This window comes from Vicugna pacos, chromosome 7, assembly GCF_048564905.1.
Source record: "Vicugna pacos chromosome 7, VicPac4, whole genome shotgun sequence".
Classification (NCBI taxonomy): Eukaryota; Metazoa; Chordata; class Mammalia; order Artiodactyla; family Camelidae; genus Vicugna; species Vicugna pacos.
In genome coordinates this window covers 22,800,432-22,826,006 of record NC_132993.1, presented here as the reverse complement: position 1 = coordinate 22,826,006, position 25,575 = coordinate 22,800,432, and the positions used below count along the sequence as shown (strand labels likewise).

General features: G+C 38.1%; 1 protein-coding gene across 3 annotated transcripts in view; it reads right to left on the bottom strand.

The window, feature by feature from the left end:
- The window catches only part of GRM8 (glutamate metabotropic receptor 8), a 680,033-nt gene that overhangs the window by 2,660 nt on the left and 651,798 nt on the right, over positions 1–25,575 (bottom strand). For 2 of the 3 annotated variants that reach the window (XM_072964560.1, XM_072964562.1), the window contains one exon: positions 3,698–3,944. In XM_072964560.1, the coding sequence (XP_072820661.1) occupies positions 3,698–3,944 (247 nt within the window). Of the gene's footprint in view, positions 1–3,642; positions 3,945–25,575 lie in introns of all 3 variants that reach the window. The other variant, XM_072964561.1, reaches the window with a different exon arrangement.

Genomic DNA, 25,575 nt, shown 5'->3' with positions numbered 1-25,575 from the left:
TGAGTCACGTGAACTTTTTTGGCTTTCCAGTGCGTATAAAAGTTATGTTTCCACTATCCTGTGGTCTATTAAGTGTGTAATCGCATTATGTCTAAAAATACAGTGTGCGTACCTTAGACAAAAATACATTATTGCTAAAAAGTGCTAAGCAGCATCTGAGAACCCAGGGTTGCCACAAACGCTCATTTTGTGACAAAATGCAGTACCTGCGAAAAGCAATAGCGTGAAGCACAATAAAGCAAGCTATGTCTGTATATTTTCGTGACAACGGTGATAATTTTACTTTTATCCCAGAAGTATTAAGAGCAAAACGGATCAGAGACGTACATCTGAGCATCTGGTGATGAACAGGCTTACATGAAGATCAATTTTGAACACAGCAGCAGTGAATTTCCTGCGCACCCCACACTGTGTTCATAAGCTAGAGAAAGCCGATCTACCTCCAGCAGCAGCTGCTTTCATGAATTATTCACGGACATAGCCTAAGGAATACCATGTCACAGCATTTGTTAATTGGGTACAGTTGGTAAAATTCATACGTATCAACTTTGTTTCTAACTCTCTTTCCACACTTTTATGATACAACATTTGACCTTTTATGTGTAAAATGTAGTATTCTGCAAATTCAGTCATTAACATGGATTCATTTGGTCTCCCTTCCAGCTTCACATTGCTTATATTTATTCCGTGTAGATTTAGAACCTTTAAAAGCTTAAATATGAGATCAGAATGTCTGGCATTAATAAGCCATCTTGAAGAGGAAATTTCTAGTTTAATGGACCTGTAAGGTACCATGTCTATAAAGGAAAAACACTGCATGTATATTATAAATACACACTTAATTGGTCAGAAAAAAAAAACCTAACTGTAGAATAGTAGCCGTAATTATCAAAATCCTTAACGTATGGGGGAAAAAATGGGATGCTAAAACAATAGTTTATGAATTTTAAGTCTTCTCTTTTCTATTGACCACAGACCAATCTATGTTTTCATAGCAGCAATGGAACTTTGACCTTCATTCAGTGATTTACAGTTGACAAACACTGTCATCTATGTCACTCCATTGTAGTAATGGTGGTTTATCGAAAGTCTGGTAGCAGAACGTATAAGAATGTAGCAACGTGGATACTGTTCCAGTGGATAAACCAGCCCTGGATTTGCGAGAATAGGCTCCACCCATTTTGAGAGGAGGAGCTATCTGGAGTCTGTGGAGGCAAGGTACCAATTACAGAGAGTTGAATGGCAAAAGCTCTTCCAAGATTCTATTATGCTCCTAAAGACAGAAGGCACATTTCTAAAAGAAAAATATTGCATTTAAGTTACTCAAGTAATTGGAACTTTTAGAGAGTATGTGATTTTAGAAACAGTTTTGACTCAATTCAAACCGTTAGTACCTGTTGTAGAGTGAACAGAGACACAAGGAATCCATGACAGCTCATCGTGTAAATGAGCAAAGGTGGACAGTGGTTACCTGGCACGGAATTGCAGAAGAATATGTGAAGATTTCATACACTGTCCCTCTTGAATGTGTAAAGTACAATCACTTTATCAGGCCTATTTTATTCAACCCAAACCACTCCTGGAAAAGATGAACACTACACTGAAATCTCCAAAGTGCGATTTAACCCTCTTTCAGGTAGTGATTGACTTCATCTTGGTTCACCTTTTTAACTTTCTTTTACCTTCCAAAGGTGAGCATCTGTCTCCTCCAGAATTTACTGGCTTAACCTGCATACAGGCCCCCCATTTGTAACCTTTCATTCTTATTGCAGAGAAAATAGGGAAATGCACACATGCTACATAATTTCCATCTCAACATCAGCAGAAAATAATAGAAGGAAAATAAACTATGTGAGATTAACCTGGGATTGATCTTTATCAATACTGGAAATTTTCCCTCAGGGAACCAATTTATTTTGTAAAGGAGCGGGAAAAGCTAATTAATATTTGTCCTTACCACATTCCAGAGGTGACTCTGGGATTTACAGGTATTTATTTTACTGTCTGTTTGGTTGTTTCTATTTACAACCATATTATATAAGTTTTCTGGGTTGCTGCTGGTAAACAGGTGTATCTGATGAGTCATATTGAGAAGTGCCAGTATTCAAAGCGTATCATTGGCCAGTTCATTGGCATCCTACAGTGGGTTTTAACTGCACTGATGCTTTCAAGGCAGAAAAACACAGATAAAATTCTGCCCTGAAATCACCAGCAATCTACTCCGATGTCTTTGAGAGTAGTTAAAGTAACATCTTTTGGTAAAAGCTCAAATAGGCCCACTATTAGTAAACTGCTTACCTATAATCAGAGAGGATTATAACGATTTGATACCAAAACCCATCCTTATTCTACCTTCTCTTGCACCTTCTCAAGGTTTCATGCTTGCATAAGGCTGAATATGTGGGGAGTGTTTGTGAAATTCGTAAAAGGGTTCTTTGTCTACAAGTGACTAAATTTGATAGTCATAAGTTGAAGGTCATCTTCCTAGAGGATCTGGCCAGTAATTCCAAAAAGGCTGATAGTAATTGAAGCCAATAAATTTAATTAATCAATATTTATCTTCTAAGGATGGTCCAACATATGTGGCATTAGCATAGATAATGTTCATTTGGAAATCTTGATATAAGGGAAGGTTTGTGACTCTAGTGAAGACTATAAGTTACTATGATAATTAAATCAGAGAAAATCAGCTCAATGTTCCCTGTATTTTGGGTCAAAAGTACAGAGAATAGGGGATACAGCCTGCTGGAGGAATGTGAGAGGAAGAGCACATTTTTGCAAAGGGTTTTATCCTTAATTATTAAATATCTATGTTGTATTCCCCAAAGACAGGAAGCCACTCTAATGCAAAGACCTTAGCTTTTATTTCTTTTTGAACCATCCACAGAACTTTGATATATGTTTTTTCACTGTATTCAGCTTTCTGGTATTTTGCAATACATAGCCTCAGTCTATTTACTATTCTGCCATTGATACCAAGCTGGACTTGAATAGCTCAGTTAAACTCTACTGGATTAGTTTGGTACCAGTGTATCATTATCATGTGCTTTTTCAAGGATGATCATAGAAAAAGCAAGATAGGTGAGGAAAGGAAAAGTGGAGTGGTAGCTGTGGAAAGGGTCCTATTTTCAGGGTCATGAGGCTTTCAGAGAAGAGCTCTAATTACTGTAATATATTCAAGAAGGAAGTCAAGGGAAGGCAAAGAAGGGGGCCACTTGGGGAAAACAAATATGAACTATGACTTAACCTAACATGTTGGCTAACTAGTTTTCTCATTTCCCTAAATACCTAAATAACATGTTGTTTATTTGTGTAAGATCTTCCATAGCATGCTCCCAAAATACTAGTTAACGATTAAGTCTAGCGAAGAGTGAGGAATACTGAACGAACAAAAACTGGAGAATAGTTCCTAAGTGCTGAAGGATAATTTTATAAATGGAGCATAGTCGTAAGCTTCAAGATGTGTAATGCCTCAGAAGAGAGACCCTAGTGTCACATTGTGTGAAAGAGATTTTGTGTTTAAGTTATGGAGAGGAGCGTGGTTCTGACTGCTGCAATGGTTTCACGGTGTACGAGTACCACTATGCCCCTGGAACCAGGAAGCACAGTCCCCAAGACTAATTAGAAGGACGTTCAACGTACATCTGTCAGGAAGTGCTCCCGCTCTTGACCATCGGAAAGTCTACGGATGACTTACTGTTGGTTTCAAGACTCTCACAGAGTTCACTTTTCACCTCGCCATTTGGTCTGTCATTTCCTTTTTGGGTCAGTTTGCTTTGCATGGTGGCAGCTGTCACCACAGCCTTGAAGCTCCTTTTGCGTTTCTGAACGTTCTGCTCTGGATGAAAAATTATAATATAAACCTTGGGCATGTAGAGCATGCCCAGAGACACCGAAGCACTTAAACTCATGGAGACAGTAAGTGTTGTTGTCTGGATGTACATCTGAGGGAGGAAAAGAAAAAAAAATAATCAATGTTGGTAAGTCTGATCTAAGGTAAAGCAAATAACACAACCATTTTCTGAAATTATTCCAGCTGTTCTGCTAAAGGTGCATTAGAAGGTACTTGTTGAAATTGCCCTTAATTATAGTCAAGCATTCCTTTATCCTCACCTGCAAATGTGGGTGAAGTTGTATTGTTTATGAAGCCCAATTCCTTAAAACAAACAAACAAGTAGTCTGATGGAGCTTAGGTTCCGTTTTAGATTTAATTAAGCATATATAACGAAAGGAGCAAAACCAGTCTAGCAAAAGACTAACAATTTATGTGATACAGCCCTTCTTCAGGGAGCTATCACAGGGTCAACTGTTATTCTTTGCAATAAACTTCACCTAGAAGGTAAATTACTTATCATGGAAATAGAGTGGTAATGAAATAGTCCAGAACATCACTATTGTACACTATTGCTTGAATAATGCCAGTGTTTGCATCTTCACCTAATTACTTAATTCCAGCTTCCAAACCTGATAGATCACAAGCATGTCATAAGGAAAAGGGCTTGATCTTTTTTAAACAGCCCCCCTAAAGGACAATTCCGGAGGGTTTCTCAATGATTTTGCATCAGATCAAAATAAACGTGAGTGTTTTTAGAAAACGTGTACGACTTCCTCCTTCCAGGTTGGAAATGTGCTCTTTGGAGACAGGGTCCTGACATCTGCATTCTGAAAATCCTCCCCCTGTGCTCATTCCTTATCCTTATTCCACTGAAATTGACTGCTCTGGTACTTACAAAGAGAGGTCCCTCTGGAAGATTTTTCCTCCTATAATCAAGAGGTTAATGAGCTGAAAAAGCCAAACCTAAAATCACCGCTTTTGGCTTTTTCATTATGGTATGAAAACAAACAGGATAGTATTTTAAAACAAACATGATAGTATTTTAATCTTTTTTTTTCTTCCCCAAGGTTATTGAGGTATATTCAAAAAATAAAAATTGTAAATATTTAAGGTGTACAACTTGATGTTTGGATAAGCATATATTATGAAATGACCACGGCAACTTGCAGGACTGCCAGCGGCTAGGGATGAGAGAAAACCAGATGGAGTTTATCTTGTCATGATTTCAGGTAGTGTCTGTGGAAATGTGGGCTGATTAGCTGGTCTCTGTGCCCACGGGACCAGATTCACCTTAGTGACAGTAAGCGTAAAGAATAGCATCAATCCTGAATTCTACCCTTCTCTGCTGACTTTGGACCTCTGCTTAGGGCTTCACCAAACTGAGAGAGGCTCAACCTCAACCTCTGAAGTTCTGTCATTTTTACAGGATTTCGGGAACATCTATTTCCACCAGATATTTTGTTTCCTCTAAATACAACCCATGGGACTGTGATCCTATGAGACCTTGCCACATCTGTGGTTTTGGACATAAACAGAAGAGACCATCTTGAATTTTGTTACCCCAGTATCCTCGGCAGCAGGAGAGAATGAAGGAGGAACCTTGGGCTCTTGGGCATAAGCTCAGGGACTCTCAGCAGGAAATCTCTCTGAAGTCTTAATATTTACAAAAATGAATGGGGATTTTACATTAAGCTGTAAAACATTTATTCCCATATTAAAAATATCATTTCATATTTTTAAAATAGTTAATTAACATTCCATCACCTCACATAGTTACCATTTTCTTTCTTTCATCCTTTCTTTTTATTTTTTTGGTGGTACTCAAGTGCTCCCCTCTTAGAAAAGTTCGAGTACACAATACAGTTTTGTTAACTGTGGTCACTATACTGTATATTAGATCTCCAGAACATAGTCCTCTTGTATAACTAAAAGTTTGTACCTTTTAACTAATACCTCCCCATTTTCCCTTCCCTCTGTCTCTGGTAACCATTGTTCTTCACTCTGCTTCTAAGTCTGACTGTTCTAGATTCCACATATAAGCAAGATCATGCAGTATTTGTCTTTCTGTATCTGGCTAATTTCCCTTAGCATAACTTCCTTGAGGTTCATCCATGTTGTCACAAATGGCAGGATTTCCTTCTCTTTTTAAGAGTCAAATAATATTCCATTGTAGTTATATATCACATCTTTAAAAATAAAAATATTTGATCTATTTATATTTTTCATATACCAAGCTCAAAATATAATTTCTCCTAAATAACTTCAAATACTGAGGCTATAAAGAAACCATGTTTTAAGATTATTAAGAGATCTATCTCCTTTATCATATCTATGATCTTCTTTAATACCTGTTCACTCTAATGATATCTCTGAAAATATGAAGTTGCCAAATTGTATCTGGCAATCTCCCAAACCGATTGCATCCATTTTAATAAAGGATTGAAATATATTTACCTCCAAGGGTAAATACCTGAATGAGCCTTATGGTTGCCTTTTCCTAGGGTAGAATATTCCTTTTAACAGATGACAAAGCCTTCAGGTAAATAACTGTCCAAACCATGAAGAGAACTTCAGGCACCAGTAAAGAGAAAGAGACCGTGTGAAAAATCATGTCATGTAGATTACCAAGCTTACTGTTCAATTCATCTACCACTAAGGCTGTCCTTTGCTTAAGACCCTATCATGAGTACAGGACTACCCTTCAACAAGGTGACATTTAGGATTGGTTTGTTTTAAAATTTACCTCCTCCAAGAAGTCCTCCATGATAAATCTTACCTTAATGATAACATTTCAATTTTACTTCAAAGAACTAATGCATAGAAAAATAAATACAGTGGAGCACTTGCTAATGTGTAACTATGTGACTATAATCATTTACATGAAATTTGTAATAATTCATATGAAGTATGAAAGTATGGGTATAAAGTTCCTTAAAGTCTGTAACTTATATTTTTTTTAGAAATTATACAAGATTCTAGATACAATAATTACTCAGACGTTGCTCATTATTTTTAAATCTTTGAAACTCTTGAAGAGCTCCGTGATTTACACAAATCACACAGAATATGCTTTCCATAACTTTCCACTCTGTCAAATGGACATCAGAGTTGATGACGTTTTAAGTAAGAAATTCAAAATGATGAGTTATGAATCCAGATTCTAAGTTGGGCTCATGCCTCCCAGCCTCAACAGAGACATGATTCAAGTACATCCCTCAGCAAAGCAATGCATTGCTACATGTCATGGCCTCTCATGCTACCTGCCAATGAGTGAAAACCTGTGTTAAATTAGAGAGAATTAAAGATCTGCTACAATTAAGAAGGTCCTGATAAAATGTGAATATGTGCCTTTAAACCACATAAACCTCCCTAAGCTTTGCCACCCAGTTTAAGTAACTCATTATTATGAACACTCATAAGCTTCTCATGTGTTGGTTAATCCTCTTGGAATTCCTGCTCCTTCTCCAGCTAGCATTGCTGCAGAAAGGCCACGCGGGAAATAGGCTGCAGAGAAAGAGCACGAAGATAAGGAAAGGACAGAGCCAAATGCAAACCACACACGTAAATATTCCAAAGCCACTCACATAGGTAACTATCAGCTTCGTCCCCGTCAGACCCTGCCAAGTCCATTTAACTTAAAAGCAAACAAAAACCAGACAAAAACCCTCCAGACGTCAAACAGCCACAAAGTGATGGGAACACCCACACTGATGAGTTGGCTTCTTTTTCTATGTCTTAATCTGTTGGTCTTGCCAAAACGTATCATACTGCTCCAAATAGTATCGACAATAATTCATAAATACCTTCCTACTTCAAAATCTTACAAATTTTATCTGCTACCAGAAATATAATTTTCTACCCTTACTCAAAATAATTTCTGTAATATATAGTACATTTGATTTTGCTAAATGTGAAGCATGAAGAAGATTCTGGAATGCTAGCTTCCACATTAAATGTATTACTGCAGTCTATGCTTTCAGCAAACCAACTCCAAAGAAGATGCAATAAACACAGACATTGGGATCAGACAGTACTATGCTTAGTGTTCCAAGCTCTCCATTAGACACCACGCCTGCAAATTACACCATAATGCCGATCTTACTATTTGCTCTCTCCTAAAGCAACTCCCAAAACGTTTTAATGTGAGTTTGATACATGAAAAGCATCTCTACAAAAATTATACCCTAAGATCCAAAACCTTACGGTGACCAAGTATTTGTTACAAGGCCTTGGGCTGTGAATAGACTCAGTTTTTAAACTTCATCTTTGAGTATTTAATGAAATGAAAATGTCATATGTACTATAACCTCCATGAAAGCAAGAAAAGCAAAATAAGCAAAGAAATAAAATGCCACCTGTCATTCTAGAGAAACTAACCTCTTAGCATCCTGCAGTATAGGGTTCTCAAGACCTCCCATACTTAAGAAGAAATAGAAAGATTACATTAAAAGATTGAAAATGAGCACTTGATTCCAAAAAACTCATGGATTTTCTTGTATACCTGTTGAATATTCTAATTACTTGAGCCATGGAAGGAAGGAACATGTTTAAGCAGAACTGAGCATAAATTCCAGCACCACCACTTACAATTTTTTTTAAGGTAAAGAAGTTTACAGAGAAACTCTAGAGTTGCCTTGTGCTAAAAGTCCCAAGTCGACCCACCAGATGACAATCTAAACTCTAATAAAACTTTTCCAGCAACTGAGCAGATGTGAGATCTTATTTTCCTCTCTGACCTTTAATTTCCTACCAATGAAATGGGGAAAATAATACTTTTCTCATAGAAGGGTTATAGATGGAATGACATCTTTATAAAATGTTTCAAAGGCACAAAATAATAGTAGCTCAACAAAGACTATGTGCCCTCCCACTCTGAATCTAAGAGGATGCCAACAAAGCATCCTTCCAGGTACACAGAACAAGAAAGGGGCCTATTGCCCAAAGCAGTCTGGTGACGAGTTGATAGCCTTGCTCTAACTATATGATGTCAAGGAAGAGGATTTTGTAATCTTCCTTCAGAGAATAAAATTTTGCTCAAAAGTCAACTCTTACTTGCTGATGTCAAGGCCATAGTCACTGTCTATGCTACTGGCCTGGAATAGCACACCAGCTCTCTGTATCAAAGTTACCTCCTATAGAGCGCAGGAGGGAACCGTGTAATCGCCTTATAGTCAACATAAATCCACTGAGAGATGCTGACAATGGTACTGGATATGCTAATGTTACCCTCTTTTGTTCCAACCTTCTTTTATGCCCCACCTTCTGCCCTCTGTCCCTCCAAAATATTAGTACTTGGGGGAAGAGGAGTGTCTTTTCTATTATGTCCACTTATAGCCTGTCACTTCCTCTGCCTCCACAGCCCCTGGACATTTTGAACCCGAGGCAGTCAGATACATTGAAGCAGATTTAAATGCTCTCCGGATAAACCAGGGAGGAGACGGCACAACGGAGCAGGCTAACGTGACATCTTTTCAGCTCCCTCTTCATTCTCTGACCAGATCGTGTGTGCACCTCCAGGTCAACTGAATGTAGGTCATGGCTTGGAATCATTAAAGACCCTAGGAAGAGTGAGGAGGGAGGTGATTGTATTATTCCAGGAGAAAGGTCAGGCTTTTACTTTCAAGCAGCTCCCTGCACACAGAACTCCGTAGGCTCTGATAGCCAACCTGGTAAGTTTTCAACCCCTCAGTAACTAAGGTAGCTTAGATGAAACCTAACACCCCAAACAAGTTTGTGCTGTGAGATAAGAAACAGATTATTTATTCCTGAATATTTCTGCCTTGGCCCGGATGGTTTAATCTCCCCTTTGCCACGATCAGCCAGGTTCCTTTTGGCTGCTTTGCACACATTCTGATCAGTGAGAAAGCTACACTTCCTCTGTTTCTGTCTAATCTGTTGTCTATTCCCTCATCTGTGTGTCTTCCAAAGGGACACCTGCACTCACAGATTTTCTTCTGCTTTTCAGAAGGGCTTCGGCCAATGGACTTCAAAATCTTATTAATTACTAGAAGTGATTTAAACAATCATTTTAAAGATAGAGAGGTTTATGGAGAAACTCTGGTGTTGCCTTGTGGGTGGTACAAATGTCAAGTAACCCATCACGCAACAATACAAACTGATAAAACTCCTGGCAGTTGGACACAGCAAACCCCAGAGGCTATAACCCAGTGCTTTGGGCTGAGCCTAGATACTAATGAACAATCCCCAAGTTTGTATCAAACATTTTACCATTGTTTCTGTTTTGTTCAGTTCAAATACCTTGCCATACAAATCTCCTTCTCAGTCAATTCTGAGGGATCCTTCTCATCGCTCTACCATCTTTACATTGAACTACCCCAGACCTCAGTCCTTGGACATCTGTCTGGCCACATTACTCTCTTGATGCTACCATTTAGAATTATGGCCTTAAACCAGGACCAGCCTTCTGGGTGCACTACCTGTGCACAGGCACCTTCTCTCAGAAAGGCCTCACTCTTGGTTTAATGTTCTGCTATCACTGTTTGGAAATTCTTAATAATTTTTCAATAAGGAGGCTTCCATTTTCATTTTTCACTGGGCCTCACAAATTATGTAGGTAGCCCTGCCTTTAAAAACATTTATATGCCGACACATTCCAGGCTTCCCTCAGGAAACTCAGTCACCTCCTAGGTGTGTCTGACGTGCTATCTGCAACTGACAAGCATCTGAATCCCATCTTCATTCCTCAGTTTCTTCCTCACCTTAATTCCATCTTTCCAGTTGTTGGGACGAAAACATAGGAACTGTCCTTGACTCCTCTCTTACACTCACACTATCTGGAGAATAGGTTCTTGCCTCGTACAGGAAAGAATTCAAGAACAAGGCATAGTAAAGTGAAAGCAAGTTTATTTAGAGAAACACACTCCATAGACAGAATAGAGTCCATCTCAGTCAGAAGGGAAAGAGGCTTAGGAGATACATACTCCACAGGCAGAATGTGGGCCATCTCAAAAGGCGAGAGAGAGGCCAAGAGATGTGGGGTGTTTAGTTTAAAGTAAAAGCAGATATACACTCCATAGACAGAGTGTAGGCCACCCCAGAAAGCAAGAGACAGAACAACCACGAGGTGTGGAGTTGTTAAGTTTTTATGGGCTCGGTAATTTCATAGGCTAACAAGTAGGAAGATTATTCCAACTACTTTGGGGAAGGGGCAGGGGTTTCCAGGAACGGGGCCCATGCCCACTTTTTGGCCTTTTATGGTCGGCCTTGGAACTGTCATGGCACCCGTGATGCCATGAAGACTCAAGGTCTACTGGAAGTCAAATCTTCTACCATCTTGGTTCTAACCAGGTTGTCTTGTCCTCAATTGCTGTGTCATTCCTTCAGTGGTTGTGTCCTGCCCCTTCTCCTTCTGTCTCATATACATGACTGAATTCTGTTAACTCTACTTTAAAACCTTGTTCAGACAGGTCATTTTCACTACCCCGACGGGTACTGCATTGGTCCTAGCCAACATCATCTCTCATTTGGATTTTCACTATAGACATCCTGTTGATATTGATGCATTTCTCCTCTTCCTCCCTTCTCTCTGATTATCTGACTGACTTTTAACACGGCAGCTAGAATAATCTCATTACTCATAAATCGGGTCAGGTCACCCCTGCTCTCAGAATGCTGCAATTACTCTCCACTGACTGTGTCCCTACAGTGGCCTACGAGGTCCTCTGAACGAAACTGGCTTTACTCTTTCTCTCATTCATTCTCTCCCCACTGTGCTGGCCTGGCTAATCCTGGAACACACCAAGCCTTCTTCTACTTTGGGGATTTTATATGTGATAACTTGCTCCTTCACTTCCTTTGGGAAGTGTTCCTTCCAGAACTGTTCTTTCTCAGTGAGACCTTTCCTAAACACAAAGTTAAAAATTGTAGCCCCCACCAGTCCACCAGCATTTATTTCCACAGTTTTATTTCACTCCTTGGCATCTAACATTTTCTAGCATTAACCTCTATATATTTTACTAATTTAACATATATATTGTCTTTCCCTTAACTAGAAGAAAACTTTCACGAGCCCAGGGATTTTTACCTGTTTTGTTCACTGCTATAAACTCAACACCTAGAACATTGCCTGGGTGCATGAATTTTCTGTATTCTTTACGGCAGTATGAATCCTTACTCTTGAATTTGACATTTAAAAGAAACAACCCATGAAAACAATAAGTCAGATTTTAAAGCTAGAAAATATATGAAAATTTGAGGGCCCCATCCGTGCTTCAAATCAACCCCTAGGCTGGGACAGAAACTCTCTGCTAGATAAACAGGATGCTCTTTTAAACTGTAAATATGGCAATAATGGGCTGTTTTGTTCTCAGTTTAGCAACAGACAATACAAATTGAAAGTCAGTGGTCTCCACTTTGGGAATAGGAGAGCTCTGGGCTCTGCCCTGTATCCCTCCCCTACTTGAGAAACGTACAACTGAAGGTAATGCACTCACGCTATTTACAAACTTCCATAGACTCAACTCAAAGAATTTAAGGAGACAACGTATAGTAAAATATGGGCACAGCATCTGGCATACAGTAATCTATAAACAATAGCTATCGTTGTCAATACTTAACCTTGACTCTACTCTGTGAATCGGCCTCCATTCCTTACACAATAGAGACATGAGTGCTGCTCTCTCAAAATCAGCCACACATATTTTTAGCCTTTTTAATAAGGAACACACACGCACAAATATAGGCTAAAAATACTTGTTCATAAGGAAATACACTTTATACTTCTGGGAAACACATTCAAAGAGTCATAGTCTAATTTCAGTCTGGGAAAAACCACCATCCAGACTGTCGTGTCTCTCCCATCAGGCAGAAATCACAGTGCTGCTAACCCGTCCGCAGGTCAGAGACACTGCATTGTGTTTTCATTAGTGGAGCTGGAGATGGGTTTGCTCCGATCCATTTGCTGTGTCCCTCATGGCCCCTTTTGGCCAGGACACATGTTAGCAAAATGGAGAGTCAAACCAAAGGGCGAAGACTATAGATGCAGAACTGGGCTGGTTCACACGTGAGGTCTGAATCCTTAACCTCGGACTTACTGAGAATGGGGAAACCAGTTGCACAGAAAAATAAAGCCTCCAGCAATAAGTGAGATATCAGCTTTGCAAAGGGTAGGAAAAGTGTAAGGATCCTCTAAAGAGGGCAGGACAGATATTAGATTTATAATGAGTATTTATAATTAGATATACATGCTATTTAATATTTGGATTAGCACCTAATTTATTTTCTATTAAAACTTGATAGACATTTCTTAAAGTAGATCTTTTAGAGTATTATTAAATAAAATGCAGTCTTTAGTTTTCAATTACTCTCCGTAAGTGTTACTTTTAGAAACAGAATAAAAAACAGTCTTTCAAACAATGGTGCTGCATTTTCGACTGTGACATATGCAAATGAATATGAAGCCTCTGCTTGCGTGCTTATCACTTCCACCTTTGCAGGCATTTTTTTCCTCCGTGTTTCCCTCCTCAGACTCCTGCTTCCATTCTGCCTATTGGCCCTTTATCATTTCACAACAGCATGGTCAGAACTGAGAATAAGAGTAACAGAGATACCTTTAATTATTATGACTTTAACAGTATCTATTGGAACAGATACTAAATGTAATAAACAGAATATCTACATGAAAAGAACAAAAAAAGTCCAAACATTTTTATTTTATCTTTTTTTTAGAAAGAAGCAAAGGAGAAGAAATAATTACTACAAGAACAAAATTTATCGATGGGCTGTGTAATCACACGCACATACACAGACAGTCCCCAACTTTGGATGGTTCAATTTGTGGTTTTTTGACTTCACGAAGGTGTGAAAGGGATGCTCATTAAGTAGAAGCCATATGTCAAATTTTGAATTTTGATCTCTCCAGGGCTAGTGATACGTGGTACGGACACTCTTCTTGTGATGCTGGGCAGTGGCATCGCCACAGCTCCCAGTCATCCACGTGGTCAGGAAGGTAAACAAGCAGTCCACATACAACCATCCTGTGCCCGTACAACCATTCGGTTTTTCACTTTCTGTGTTCAGTAAATAACAGGAGATATTCAACCATTTATCATAAAATAGTCTTTGTGTTAGAAGACTTTGCCCAACTACAGGCTAATGTACATGTTCTGAGCATGTTTCAGGTAGGCTAAGCTGAGCTTTGATGTTTGGTAGGTTAGGTGTATTAACTGCATTTTGACTTACAATATTTTTAACTTACGATGGGTTTATGGGCGTATAACCCCGTAGCTAGTTGAGGAAGATCTGCATATATCTCCATCCGTCTATCTATCTATCTATTGCTAGATAATCCTATATTTATCATTGTCTAGAGTTAGAAGCTTTGCTGGAATTTAAATTTTAGGAGAAATTTATTTTGTAGGTGTATTACTGAAGGAAATTTGGTAATCTTACGGAAATAATTTCAACCATAGTTTTCTAAAAAGCACTAAATCATTTCAACTAGATACTTCCTCTGTAACAATAAGGCCAGAAGAATTAAAGCAACGGGTACTTCTGTGGAGGCATAGATGCTGTAGAAATACTATTTTCCCCCTGGTGATATTACTCAGTTCCCGGAAGAACCAAGAGGATTGATGTTATGGGCTGAACTGTGCTCCCCTCACCCCTTGCCCTAATTCACATGTCCAATTTCTAACCCTCAGTACTTCTGAATGTGACTGTATTTGGACATAAAGTCTTTGAAGAGGTAATTAAGTTAAAATGAGGTCTTCAGAGTGAGTCATAATCCAACCTAACTGGAGTCTTTGGAAGAAGAGGTTAGGACACACAGTCACACCAGAGATGTGTGTGCAAAGAGGAAGAACCATGTGAGGACCACCCAGAGAGAAGGTGGCCGTCGAAAAGCCAATGAGAGAGGCCTCAAAAGAAACCAGTACTGCTGACACCTTGATGTCCATCTTCTAGTGTCCTGAGCTATGAGAACCTAAATGTATGTTGCCTAAGCCATCCAGTCGGGGACAGTTTGTTATGGCAGCCTAGCAGGGGAACACAAATGGACAGTTCAAATCACTCAGAGAGCTTTACAAGCTCTGTGATTGAAGTTGTTTTGTGCTTGAACATACTAATAGAATTTCAAAGATCTCTGATATTGACCCAAGAGGTGAATGTAGGTGCTTACTGCATAGTAAGCACAGCCATGAGACCTATCAGGATTGAGGATGAGGTGTCAGCATCACTGCCAAACATCTCCTGTATATTTACCTCTCACAGTAAACCTATAGGTTAGGGACGAGTCCATTCCAGAGAATTTTCCAGAGAATTTAAATGGCATTTTCACAGTCACACAACTCATGGTGATAACGTGGAGGTTTAAACTGGTTTGGCTGACTTAGAAGCCTGTATCTTTAGCACACACCATATGCCTCCCATAGATGTATATACAGAGATGTGAAAGAGCAGTGCTATTGTGACTTGAATCCTTCCCAAGTCAGAAAACCATCCTTTTTCTAACAGAGTTGGGCCAACCTTCTTAAAAATAACAGAGTCTCAGTTAAAGCACATGAATTAATATTTAACTGAGAACTCAGAGGATTTTTTTTTAGACTGCTGTTATCCATTAGCTACTTTCTTCATTAAAAAAAAAAAAAAGAAATGTGAAAAAATCTCATTATGTGTCCTAGAGAAGCTCTGTCTTTCTTAGAACTATATCTTGTGAACTTGACAGAATTATCTAGCTGGAAATATGGACTTCAAGAGCTGGATAAATTCATCTTTTTAAATGAAGGTATTTAGCACTGAGTTTGCACTGGCCAGAGCAGAGGAGTACCTCATGGAACCACTGACCACCAGACGGGACAAAGATTCCCTATGTTCAGAAGACAAATTTCCACAACATTGTTCCTGCATAGGCACTGTTCCATTTCCACAGCCATCGGAGACAGGCTATTGACAATTTCGTAGGCGAGCAAACTGGGATTCACAAATACAGATGAATAACATATACTGAATGGAACAACAACAAAAAACAAATACAGATGAAGAGACACCAAGAATTAGCAAATACTTACAGAAACCTGACACTATGAAAGAGAAGCATCAAATTCCACAAGAATAATAGTAATAAAAAAATAGATCCAATAGAATTAATGGAAGAAGACTTTAGGATAAAAATAGTTACCACTGCAAAATTTTGAAAAAAAAAATTATCATGGGGCTCGGAGGACAAAAATTGGAACAAGGGTTACCAATGCAGCCAGGACTTGAGGAGCCAAGATTCCAGGGTCCTAGAGAGAACTGAATCTGAAATTTGTACTAATTTTTTTCTTGAGATTTTGGTGAACCTTAAGTGTGAGGAAGCAACAGCAGCTTCTCTGGAGGAAAATTGCAACATCCATAATATCTACATTTTAAAAATGTACAATGTCAAGCGTCCAGTAAAATATTACCTGCTACCAACCAAGCATATCAGGGCATAAGAACGAAGTACCAAAAACCAAAGAGGGAGAAAAAAACCAAGAGATAAAAGGCTGTTACAGATGATCCAGATACTGTACCTCAAGTTTACAAAAACTTGAACATAAATCTGTTGAAGAAAATCCATAATAAGAGAAGAGAATTTAAAGAGAGTACTGGAATATAGATATATGTATACTTAGAAATTCAAACAAAAATTATAGGGCTGAAAAATACAATAATTGAATTCAATAGATGAGTTTAACAACAGATTAGATACAGTTCACGAGATGACTAATGCACTGAAAGATAGATCAGTAGGAAATATCCACATTAAGGCCTGGAGATGATAATGAATTTTAAAATATAGAAAAAATGATTAGAAATATAAATAATGTAATAAAATTTGAATATGCATGATTATGGAGACTTAGAAATAGAAGAAAGATACACCAGGCAGAAAGAAAACAATTGAAGAGATGCTAGCCAAGAATTTTCAAAAACTGAATGATCATCTATAAAATTGCATAAAGTTACCAGATGACCATATTCTGGGTAGTTTTAACAAATTTCAAAACGTTGAAGTACAGAGTATGTAATCTGACTGGTGTGGAAGTAGGGTAGAAAGCAGAATTAGGATGAAATAAATTAGAAAAGTTGAAAAGTTGTAGGATACAATTAAAACAGGCTTCATCTATATTAGGAAAGAAAAAACTGTGCTGTAATTATTTATCTTACAAAACTAAGGAGAGGGTGACAGAGCGATAAAACCCAATGAATATAGAAAGGAAGGAAGAATAAAGTTGAAAGATAAAAATCAATAAAATAGGAAACAAATAGAAAATAGGGCAAACTAACAAAGCCAAAAACTTCTTGAAAAGACTAAAATTAACAAACTACTCACAAGGCTAACCAAAATTAAAAGGATAAGACATGGTATAAAGTCAGCAGAACATATATGTAAACTAGTTCTGGACATTCTTATCCAAAAAATAGGTTAAAATATATACTTAAAATTTAAGGGCAACCTAAAAATGTTAAAATAAAGCCTAAGGCTTCTGAACTATCAAAATGGAAAAAAAATAATAAATGAAAATTTGATCAGCTAAAAAAAATTCAAAGGAAAAGAGAAGAAACATGAGAGTATAGTAAATAGGAAATGAAATAAATTGGCAAACATAAATCAGTAATTTTCACGATATAAATAAAATTCCCCATTTAAAAAAAAACACAGATTTCAGGTTGGATTTTAAATGAGATTCCAATAAGGAGAAAATTGTATATAAAGGCTGAAAATTAACTCTTCAGAAAAGATGTGCAAGAAAAATGTAAACACAAAGAAAGATGGAATAGTAATATTAAGATGGAACAAAATCTAATTCAAGACAAAAATCTTAAATTATACTAAGAACGTATCTATCTGTATAGCTAGATAGCCCCCTAAACATTATAACAACGTGTTAAGCAACAAGTCATAAAAATGCTGGATGAAACAGACAAATCCATAATCATTGTGAGAGATTTTAATTCATCTTTTCAGAGATTTATATTTAAATATATGACATAAAATTAAGGATAAAAATAATTTAAATAATTCAAGCAACAAAACTGCCATTTTAACTGTCTTATTTTAAAATCGAATGGACTCTTCACAGAAATCCATCATGCTTTATTAGATCACCTAAAAACAAAAATGAAAACAGGAAACACACAGGCTACATTTTTTCCCCTCAAAAGGCAATCAGATTAGAATTAAACTTAACAAATAAGTAAATATTCATTTTTACTTGGAAGCTAAATAGCACCCCTGTAAGTAATTTGTATTAAAAAGGAAATGACAAACTAGATAGAAACAAGCAATGGGAACAGTACCTATGAAAATCAGTGAATGCAACCTACGTGCTCAAAGGAAAATGTAACCCTGAAACAGCAAGGTTAGGAAAAAGGTAAGTCTCAAAATTAACCACAAAACTAGTCAAAGTGAAAAAATTAAACTCAAAGATGTAGGGGAAAGGAAATACCTGAGATAAAAGAAGAAATGAATAAGATAAAAAAAACTAAAGCCAGCAGATGTAACTAACAAAACCAAGTCACATTTGGTAATATTTGATGTAAAAAAAGGAGATAAGACATGACTAATTAACACAGAAATTACAAAGAGGATATAAATATAGATACAAGTTAGATTTGCAAATTATAAAAGCAAATTCTGTATAACTTTATGCCACTAAATATGCACATCTAGAAAAAAAAAATGCAGTTTTGCCCAGGAAATAGATATCAGACGTTAAGGGAAAAAAAACTGGATAGACTGAGAACCATGGGGGAAAATCAGAAAGGCAGTAAGCACGTGAGTGACAGAAGGATGCTAACTCAGCACGGAGGAGAGGGCCAGAGTTGCTCACCCTACACCACTGAGTGAGACCAGAATAAGGAAGGTGCCCACCACAGCGCCCATTCTGTTCCCACCTCTCACCATGTGACATGTTTACATCAATACCTCTTCGGTGCATTTGCTCTTTATCAGGTAAGGCCTAAGACCTTGGAGAGTTTACAGTCCCTTTCAGAATGAAAGCTCCAAGGTTCTCAGGAAATACACTGGCAGAAACAATTTTTCTCAGGTTCAGTCTCCTGCTCTAAATCTTCGCTGGGGCCTCACTGCTGTTGGAAAGGACGAAGGCAGTGAAGCACCTCCTGTTCTGAAAAGGTGACAGTGGCAACACAGGGTCTCCACTCACCCCTTTATCTGTCCACTATCTCCTGGGAGCATGGATATTTATTACGGTGGGCCCCTTTACTAAGATTAGCCCTAAGACAAGATGAGCTGGGGAGGCTATAAATGCAACTCTATCAGAAAGGGTGACAAATCTACATCCAACCCTGCCTCGAAGACTCACAGCCCTCTCTGTGTTCCAGGCCCTAATAAAAAGCGTCTTCCATAACTTAGGGATCATGACTTCTCCAACTTCTCTGCCCCAGCAATACTGTAACCTACGCTTACCACGCACCTGCCTAGATCCTGGCCGTTCTGGACTCATCACGTCGTCATTTCTGAGAAAATCTACTTAGGGATGTCTTTAGGTGTAAGGAAATCTTGTTCCTAGGACCAGTGCTTCTAGAAGATGCAGATGAAGGTCAAAGTAGCCAGGTTTCTATAGAGCAAACACCTGGGACCTAATATTGCTTTACTTTGTACAACTGTCCCCTACCATGTCTGATATCGACACATGGGACTTCCTGGATGTCAACTGTGGCTGAAGCTTTCAGGAAAATTAAAACTCTACCCATACGTATGTTGACTTCCCCAGGTCATCATGCCTGGCCATGGTGAAGGCGTGCTGCTAATATCAGACCAGCGATCTGCTACGGTGTGTACTGATCACACAAATTGACATGAAGTACCTCACACTGGAGACCCACTTCTTTGTGGTAATGACAGCTTTCAGGAAAAGATAAAATTACTTCAAATAGGTCCAAGGCATTGAAACATCCAGCAATCACTGCCTAAGGAAGCCGTGGGTGTCACAAAACAACCAGTGAAAGGGAGAGCGTGCTTTCAGCAGATCACAACTGAAAATCTTTTTCCAACAGATAGAAACTCTATGATGTGAAAGAGAGCTTGGTTGTTCTGCCATACCACCCAAAGCTGAAAAACCTCAGCCAGCGTTAGCAAAGGCATACATACTCTGATTGAAGCTCTAGCTGTGCTTTAAGATGACCACGCCAGGCACCCGAAGAGACTTAACGCAGAGCGTGAAGGAGAGGAGCCTCTGTACAATCTTTTATGAGAAACCAACCCAAAGTCTCTCCCACAGAGTTTGGTACAGTCCCCAGGACCATTTCCTGACAGTCACACTATCTACCTGGTAGTCCTGCAAATGATACACGTTCTCAGAACAAGAGACTCATGAAGCATAGGCTTGCCAAAAATCTTTAAAATCTATTCTAGAGCCAAGAATCAATCAGAAATCCCCAGAATCTAAGTCTCCTGGGATACTGAACCCAGAGGTTATCTCAGATTTCTCTCTTTCCAAAGAGCCTAGCACCATACTTGGCTTCAATGATAAGCTGGATGTGGCTGACCCATTTCGTCCCCACACAGGTCAACTGCACCACTGCTTAGGTCTTGAATGGCCTGGCCTGTTGGTACGTAACTGAGTTTTCTCCTGCTGGGGGTCCATGTTGTTCTGTTGAGACTAAAGCCAACAGGTTTATTCCTGTAATGATCGATCTGCTTCCAAAGCAATGCAGCTCTGACATGAAATATTCCCTTGAACCATCCAGAAGAATACTCTGAATTTTCCTGAACTCACTCAGCTCATTGCCTTTCCCTCACCTATAAACCAGTTTTAGGGTGCTTTGTGACTCCTGTTCCACAGCAAACTCCTCTAAATGCCCCGCCTCTTCTTCCTGCCTCCACCCTGTGGTCTCAACTAGAAACTTCTCTCCTCCTATAAGTATTTCCCTCCAGGCTCTTATGTGATGGTTGTTTTTATTCTCTGAATCCACATTCCTCAGGGAAGGTGATAAAGATGGGGCATTCCTTACTCCCCTTTGCTGCCTGTGGATCATTACGGATGCATCCTTTGCCTCAATAGCCTGTCTTTTAAAACATCACAACATTCAGCTATGCCTACTCCCTCCTCGTTGCTCTCTCTGCCGTCATTTGCCCTAATGCATCGGATGTTCTGGCCCCGGGTCATCATAGTCTTGCTCTCTGTTCCAAGCGATGTGCTTATTTTGGATGAATTCTACATCTGTGTACGTGATTGCTCCAGTCCCCTGACCTACCATTTCCCTAACTTCCTCATGTTCTGTGCTGTCCTTTGCTACATCTCATCTTTCATGATTATAGCATGGATCTTAAATATTGTTTTCATTTCTTGTTATAAGTTCTGTAAAATATTTTTGATTCAATTTTTTGTTTTTTGATAAGAGATTATTTACATTATCTTGTATTCTCCTCTAAGTCATTCCACTTTCCACTTATAATAACTAGGGAGTTATGTTCACAGGCTTCAGCGATGTGAGCATTGTTGCCCACGAGTGACAAATAGCTAGTATCCAGGAGGGATGTTTATTTCTCATTATTCATAATGCATGTTTCCATATGGAAATAGCTTACCAGGCAGCCTATCAAGGTGCCAGAATTAATGTAGATGCATGCATACACGGATCTTTGGAAATGGAAGTGGTCGTGACTTGTTCCCAGTATTTTTAAATTGGGGCTGTTAACTTAGACCGTACTTCACTGTGGTGAAATCTGGGCTTTTCTAAGTGTGAAAATGTAAGTATTAAATAGTGTAAACTGCATTTTCCTAAATAATAAAAAAGTAAACCTAGCTATTATCAAAGTCTGTGCAGTTATAACAGCTGTTTTATACATTACAGTGTCAACATTTTTAATTAAATATTTTATATTCAGAAAATGACTTTTCACTTCTAAGTTTTTATGTTAATAACCAACATCGCAACAACAGTACTTACTGCAGTTTTTATTGCAAAGGTCCTGTAATCTAAATTAGGTGACGGGTTAAACAGGCTCTCAGTGGATGGTATAAAGATAATCGCCATGTGTAATACTATACGTATAAAATCGTATCTCAAAGGCCACGAATCAATTTATAAACAGAGTTTTAGAACATAAAGTATTCTTAAATTGGAGGACCATCTGGATGCTATTATTAAAACTGTTTTCCTAAGAGTAGGAGTAGAGAATTATGTGGATAAATTATTCCACTGGTAAACCTGATAGATTGAGTTCCAAGTATATTCGAATTATTGATGCTTCAGTCTTCAGAATAACTGCGCCCAAGTGGAACTTTTAATTGCCATGGAGGAAATGGCATTGTGTACGCTTTATTTTAATGTTATGGGAAAAAAAGTTCTTGTTTTTTTTCATTACTTTTACCAAGCAACTGAAGTGCAAAGTTATAAATATAACAGCTCATCAAGGAGAAAATTATGATAAAAAAACCCAGACATCTTTAATTGGGAAATGGGTGTGGCAGCGGTATCAGGATGGGTGCCCCTCCTTTCGTTGTAAGGAATCATTTCTGGTGGCGGTGCCTCACCAGTCAGGGGCTACTGTGATGAGAGCTAAGGTGGCCGTTTGACTGGTTTTCAACCAATATAATGTGAACAAAAATGACAAATGTCAAAAAGGTGTTTTACAGAATTTATTACAAGAAATCAAGAAATATTTCCCCTTTTTGTGACTGGGTATTTATGACAATGAGGATGGCAAAACTATAAGACAGAAGAAATAGGGATCCTGAATCACTGCATGGAGGAGAGCAGCCAGTCAAACCAGAAACAGTCTCAGACCATCATGTGACTGGGAAATAAAATGGTGTACTCAGATCGTATACTTTGAATTATTTTTCTACAGGTGGTGGACTTGTACTGCACAACGGGTTCCTCAGCCCCTCTGATGAATGTGGGATGGCTGAGCAGGGTGAAGGATAACGTCTATCGCTATGGCAGAAAAACGAAAGTACGATTTTCATGCAGACTGTAACGACTGACCTCGTCCATATAATTACTATGCTCTTACAAAGTGTCTAGTCTAGCAAATATAATCCCAAGACGTTAAATTTATTCATAGGTTCAGTGACCTCACTCTTAGGTTGGAGAAAGAAGGAACCAAGCTGGGTTTTCTATTACATTTTCAAAGAAGAATCATTTTAGGCCCTTTATATAGGTTTCAGTACCTGAGGGAGTTTGTAGAAAAGGAAGCCTATGTAATTCAGTGCTCCTGAAAGGAAGTTGGGCTGTCAAATTAATAGTCTGAAATCCTGAAGTCAGCAGCTTAGCATTTGTTCCTGATGTACAGCTTTCTCTTTTGACCTCTTTCCCTTAGCGAGTGTCATATCCGACACTGCCTCTAACCAACTTCTTTATCACTGGAAACAAATATCCCCAACCTCTGAACATGTAAGGAAAAAAAATTAAGCTACAGAATTATCATTGAGAACTCCTCTCTCACATAGTAAACTTTGAGTTCTTTGAATTTTTATGAAATCTTTGAATATTTATATTTTGTTTTTCCTGCAAAGACCTTACCCTGTATCCTTTTCAACTAATGAATTTCTGTTGTATATGACATTATTGCCCTCAATTATTTACTCTGCCTTTCCCTATAATATGATTACATATCTTTGTCCATTGTTAGAGGATTTCCAGAGCCACTCCTTGGGGAAGGCTTTCTTCTCCATCCCACCCTCACTAAGGTTCATCATGTGATATGTTGTAAACAATGAACTGTGAACAGATATAATGTGCACCAGGCTTAAGGAAAAACAGCAAGCATCACTGAGTGGTTAGTCCTTGCTCCTCCTCTTGGCCAAGAGAACGGTATCCTTCAGATGGAGGCTGTCCTTCAGCAAGGCAACTGTAATCCCTGACTTTCAATACAGGCAAGAAATAAAGCATTGCCGTTTTTGCAAACCACTGATTTTTGTGTTGCTCATTTACAGCAGCACCACTAGTAAAATCTGACTAATACATTATGGAGACAATTTTATGCAATTGAAAGCTCATTTTAATGAGAGAGTCAGAAAGCCAGTGCTAAATGCTTGACTTTGCCATCCCTAAACATGGTAACTCCAGGCCAATAAATTAACTTCTATGTCTCTTCCTCTCGTATAGAAAATAGGAAAAACTTTCCTAATCTGATGAACTAGCTGGGTTGATTGTGAATAACATATAAACAAGTTTGGGGAGTACCTTTGAGTGTTAATATTATTTAGTATTGATAACATCCCTCAAATATTTCTGCCTCCAGCTTTTCTGTGAAATATAAGAGGTAATTTAGGAACATCTTGCTTTCATGAAGTGTTAATAATTGTGATAAACAAGACAACCAAGCCAAAGAGGTAATCAGAAAACAAGATCTGGTCGTCCTGGCTGAGACCATGATCTGGGGAGGCACTCAGAAAACCCTAGTCAGGGTGGGGAGAGTAAGACTCTTCTCTTAGAGACTGGGGGAAACCAGAAATTGAGAACCAGAGGGGAGGAGACTTTCTAAAAACCTAAGATAGTGTTTATTATGAACGGGGCATTTTGAAAGCATTTCACATGCATTCTCACTTTAAATGAATTCACACAACTCTTTGAGGAGATGTTACGCATATTCTCACTTTGCAGATAAAGAAATGAGGCACAGAGATGTTTGGCCACTTGCCCAAGGTCACAATGAGTGGCACAGCTGGAATTCTAACCCAAGCAGTCTGGCTCCAGAGTCCGTGCACTTCCTGTAACCAGATCAGTGAGTCCATGACTCTGCAAAGGATAGGGAGCAAAGTTCCACAAATTCTGGGGAAAAAAATCACTGGACTCAAGGGAAGAATATAAGAGAGAACTGATAATTAATTAAGGTAAATTTGTCCTTTCCTTGCTAAGAAAACATACTGCCATCAATGCTTAAAATATGAGGAAAAGTAGAAAGTGTTAGTGAACCTTATTTGTTATTCAAGCCTGCAGTTTCTCATTAGGAAAACATTCTATTTAAAATAAATAAAAAATCAGATATGCGGATGGATGTTTATTTACGAAGATGTTCATCAGGAATTACTTATTAAAAAATTTAAAATTAGCTTGACCTAGTGGCCAAAAATAGAATGAATACATAAATAATGGTACTGCCATAATGGTATTTATAAAAAAGTTTTAATGACATGGGAATGACACAATTTAAAGAATAATATATGTTGAGACAGAATTACATTTATACTATGATCCCAAGACAGACATTTATCTCTAAGGCTGAAGTTAGAAGGACATGAGCCAAAACATTAAGCCTGATTGTTCATATGAGGCAGAATCATGAGTGATGTTTATTTCTTTCTGTTTTTTTGGTCTACTTTTAAAAGTTTTTTCCAAAATATGTTCAAATTACTTTTATAAAATTAAAAAAATAGTAGAACCCAAGCAAAAGAGACAGGTTTTTTCCTTTTGCAGACACGTGTTTTATTAAAAGACAAACAACTAATGAAAGGATAAAAATGAGATCAGCTTTTAGTGGCAACCTCTTGCCATGGAGGAAATGAGATGAAATGAACTAAGCAAACCATTTTCACCATTATCACTATCCCTTATTAACCAAATTTAGAGATATATGAAGGATTTGGTATGATTCTTTGAACATGACAAATAAAGCTAATTGCCCTCATAAAGAATTACTCTTGTCTTTGATATAAGGATTATCCTAATGAATTATGAAACAATTTTTTAAAGTCCATAGATTTTTTTATTTAGAAACATAATAACTGAATAATTTTGCAAATATATACTATCCACATATGTATTTGCTTACTGTTACTTTTGCA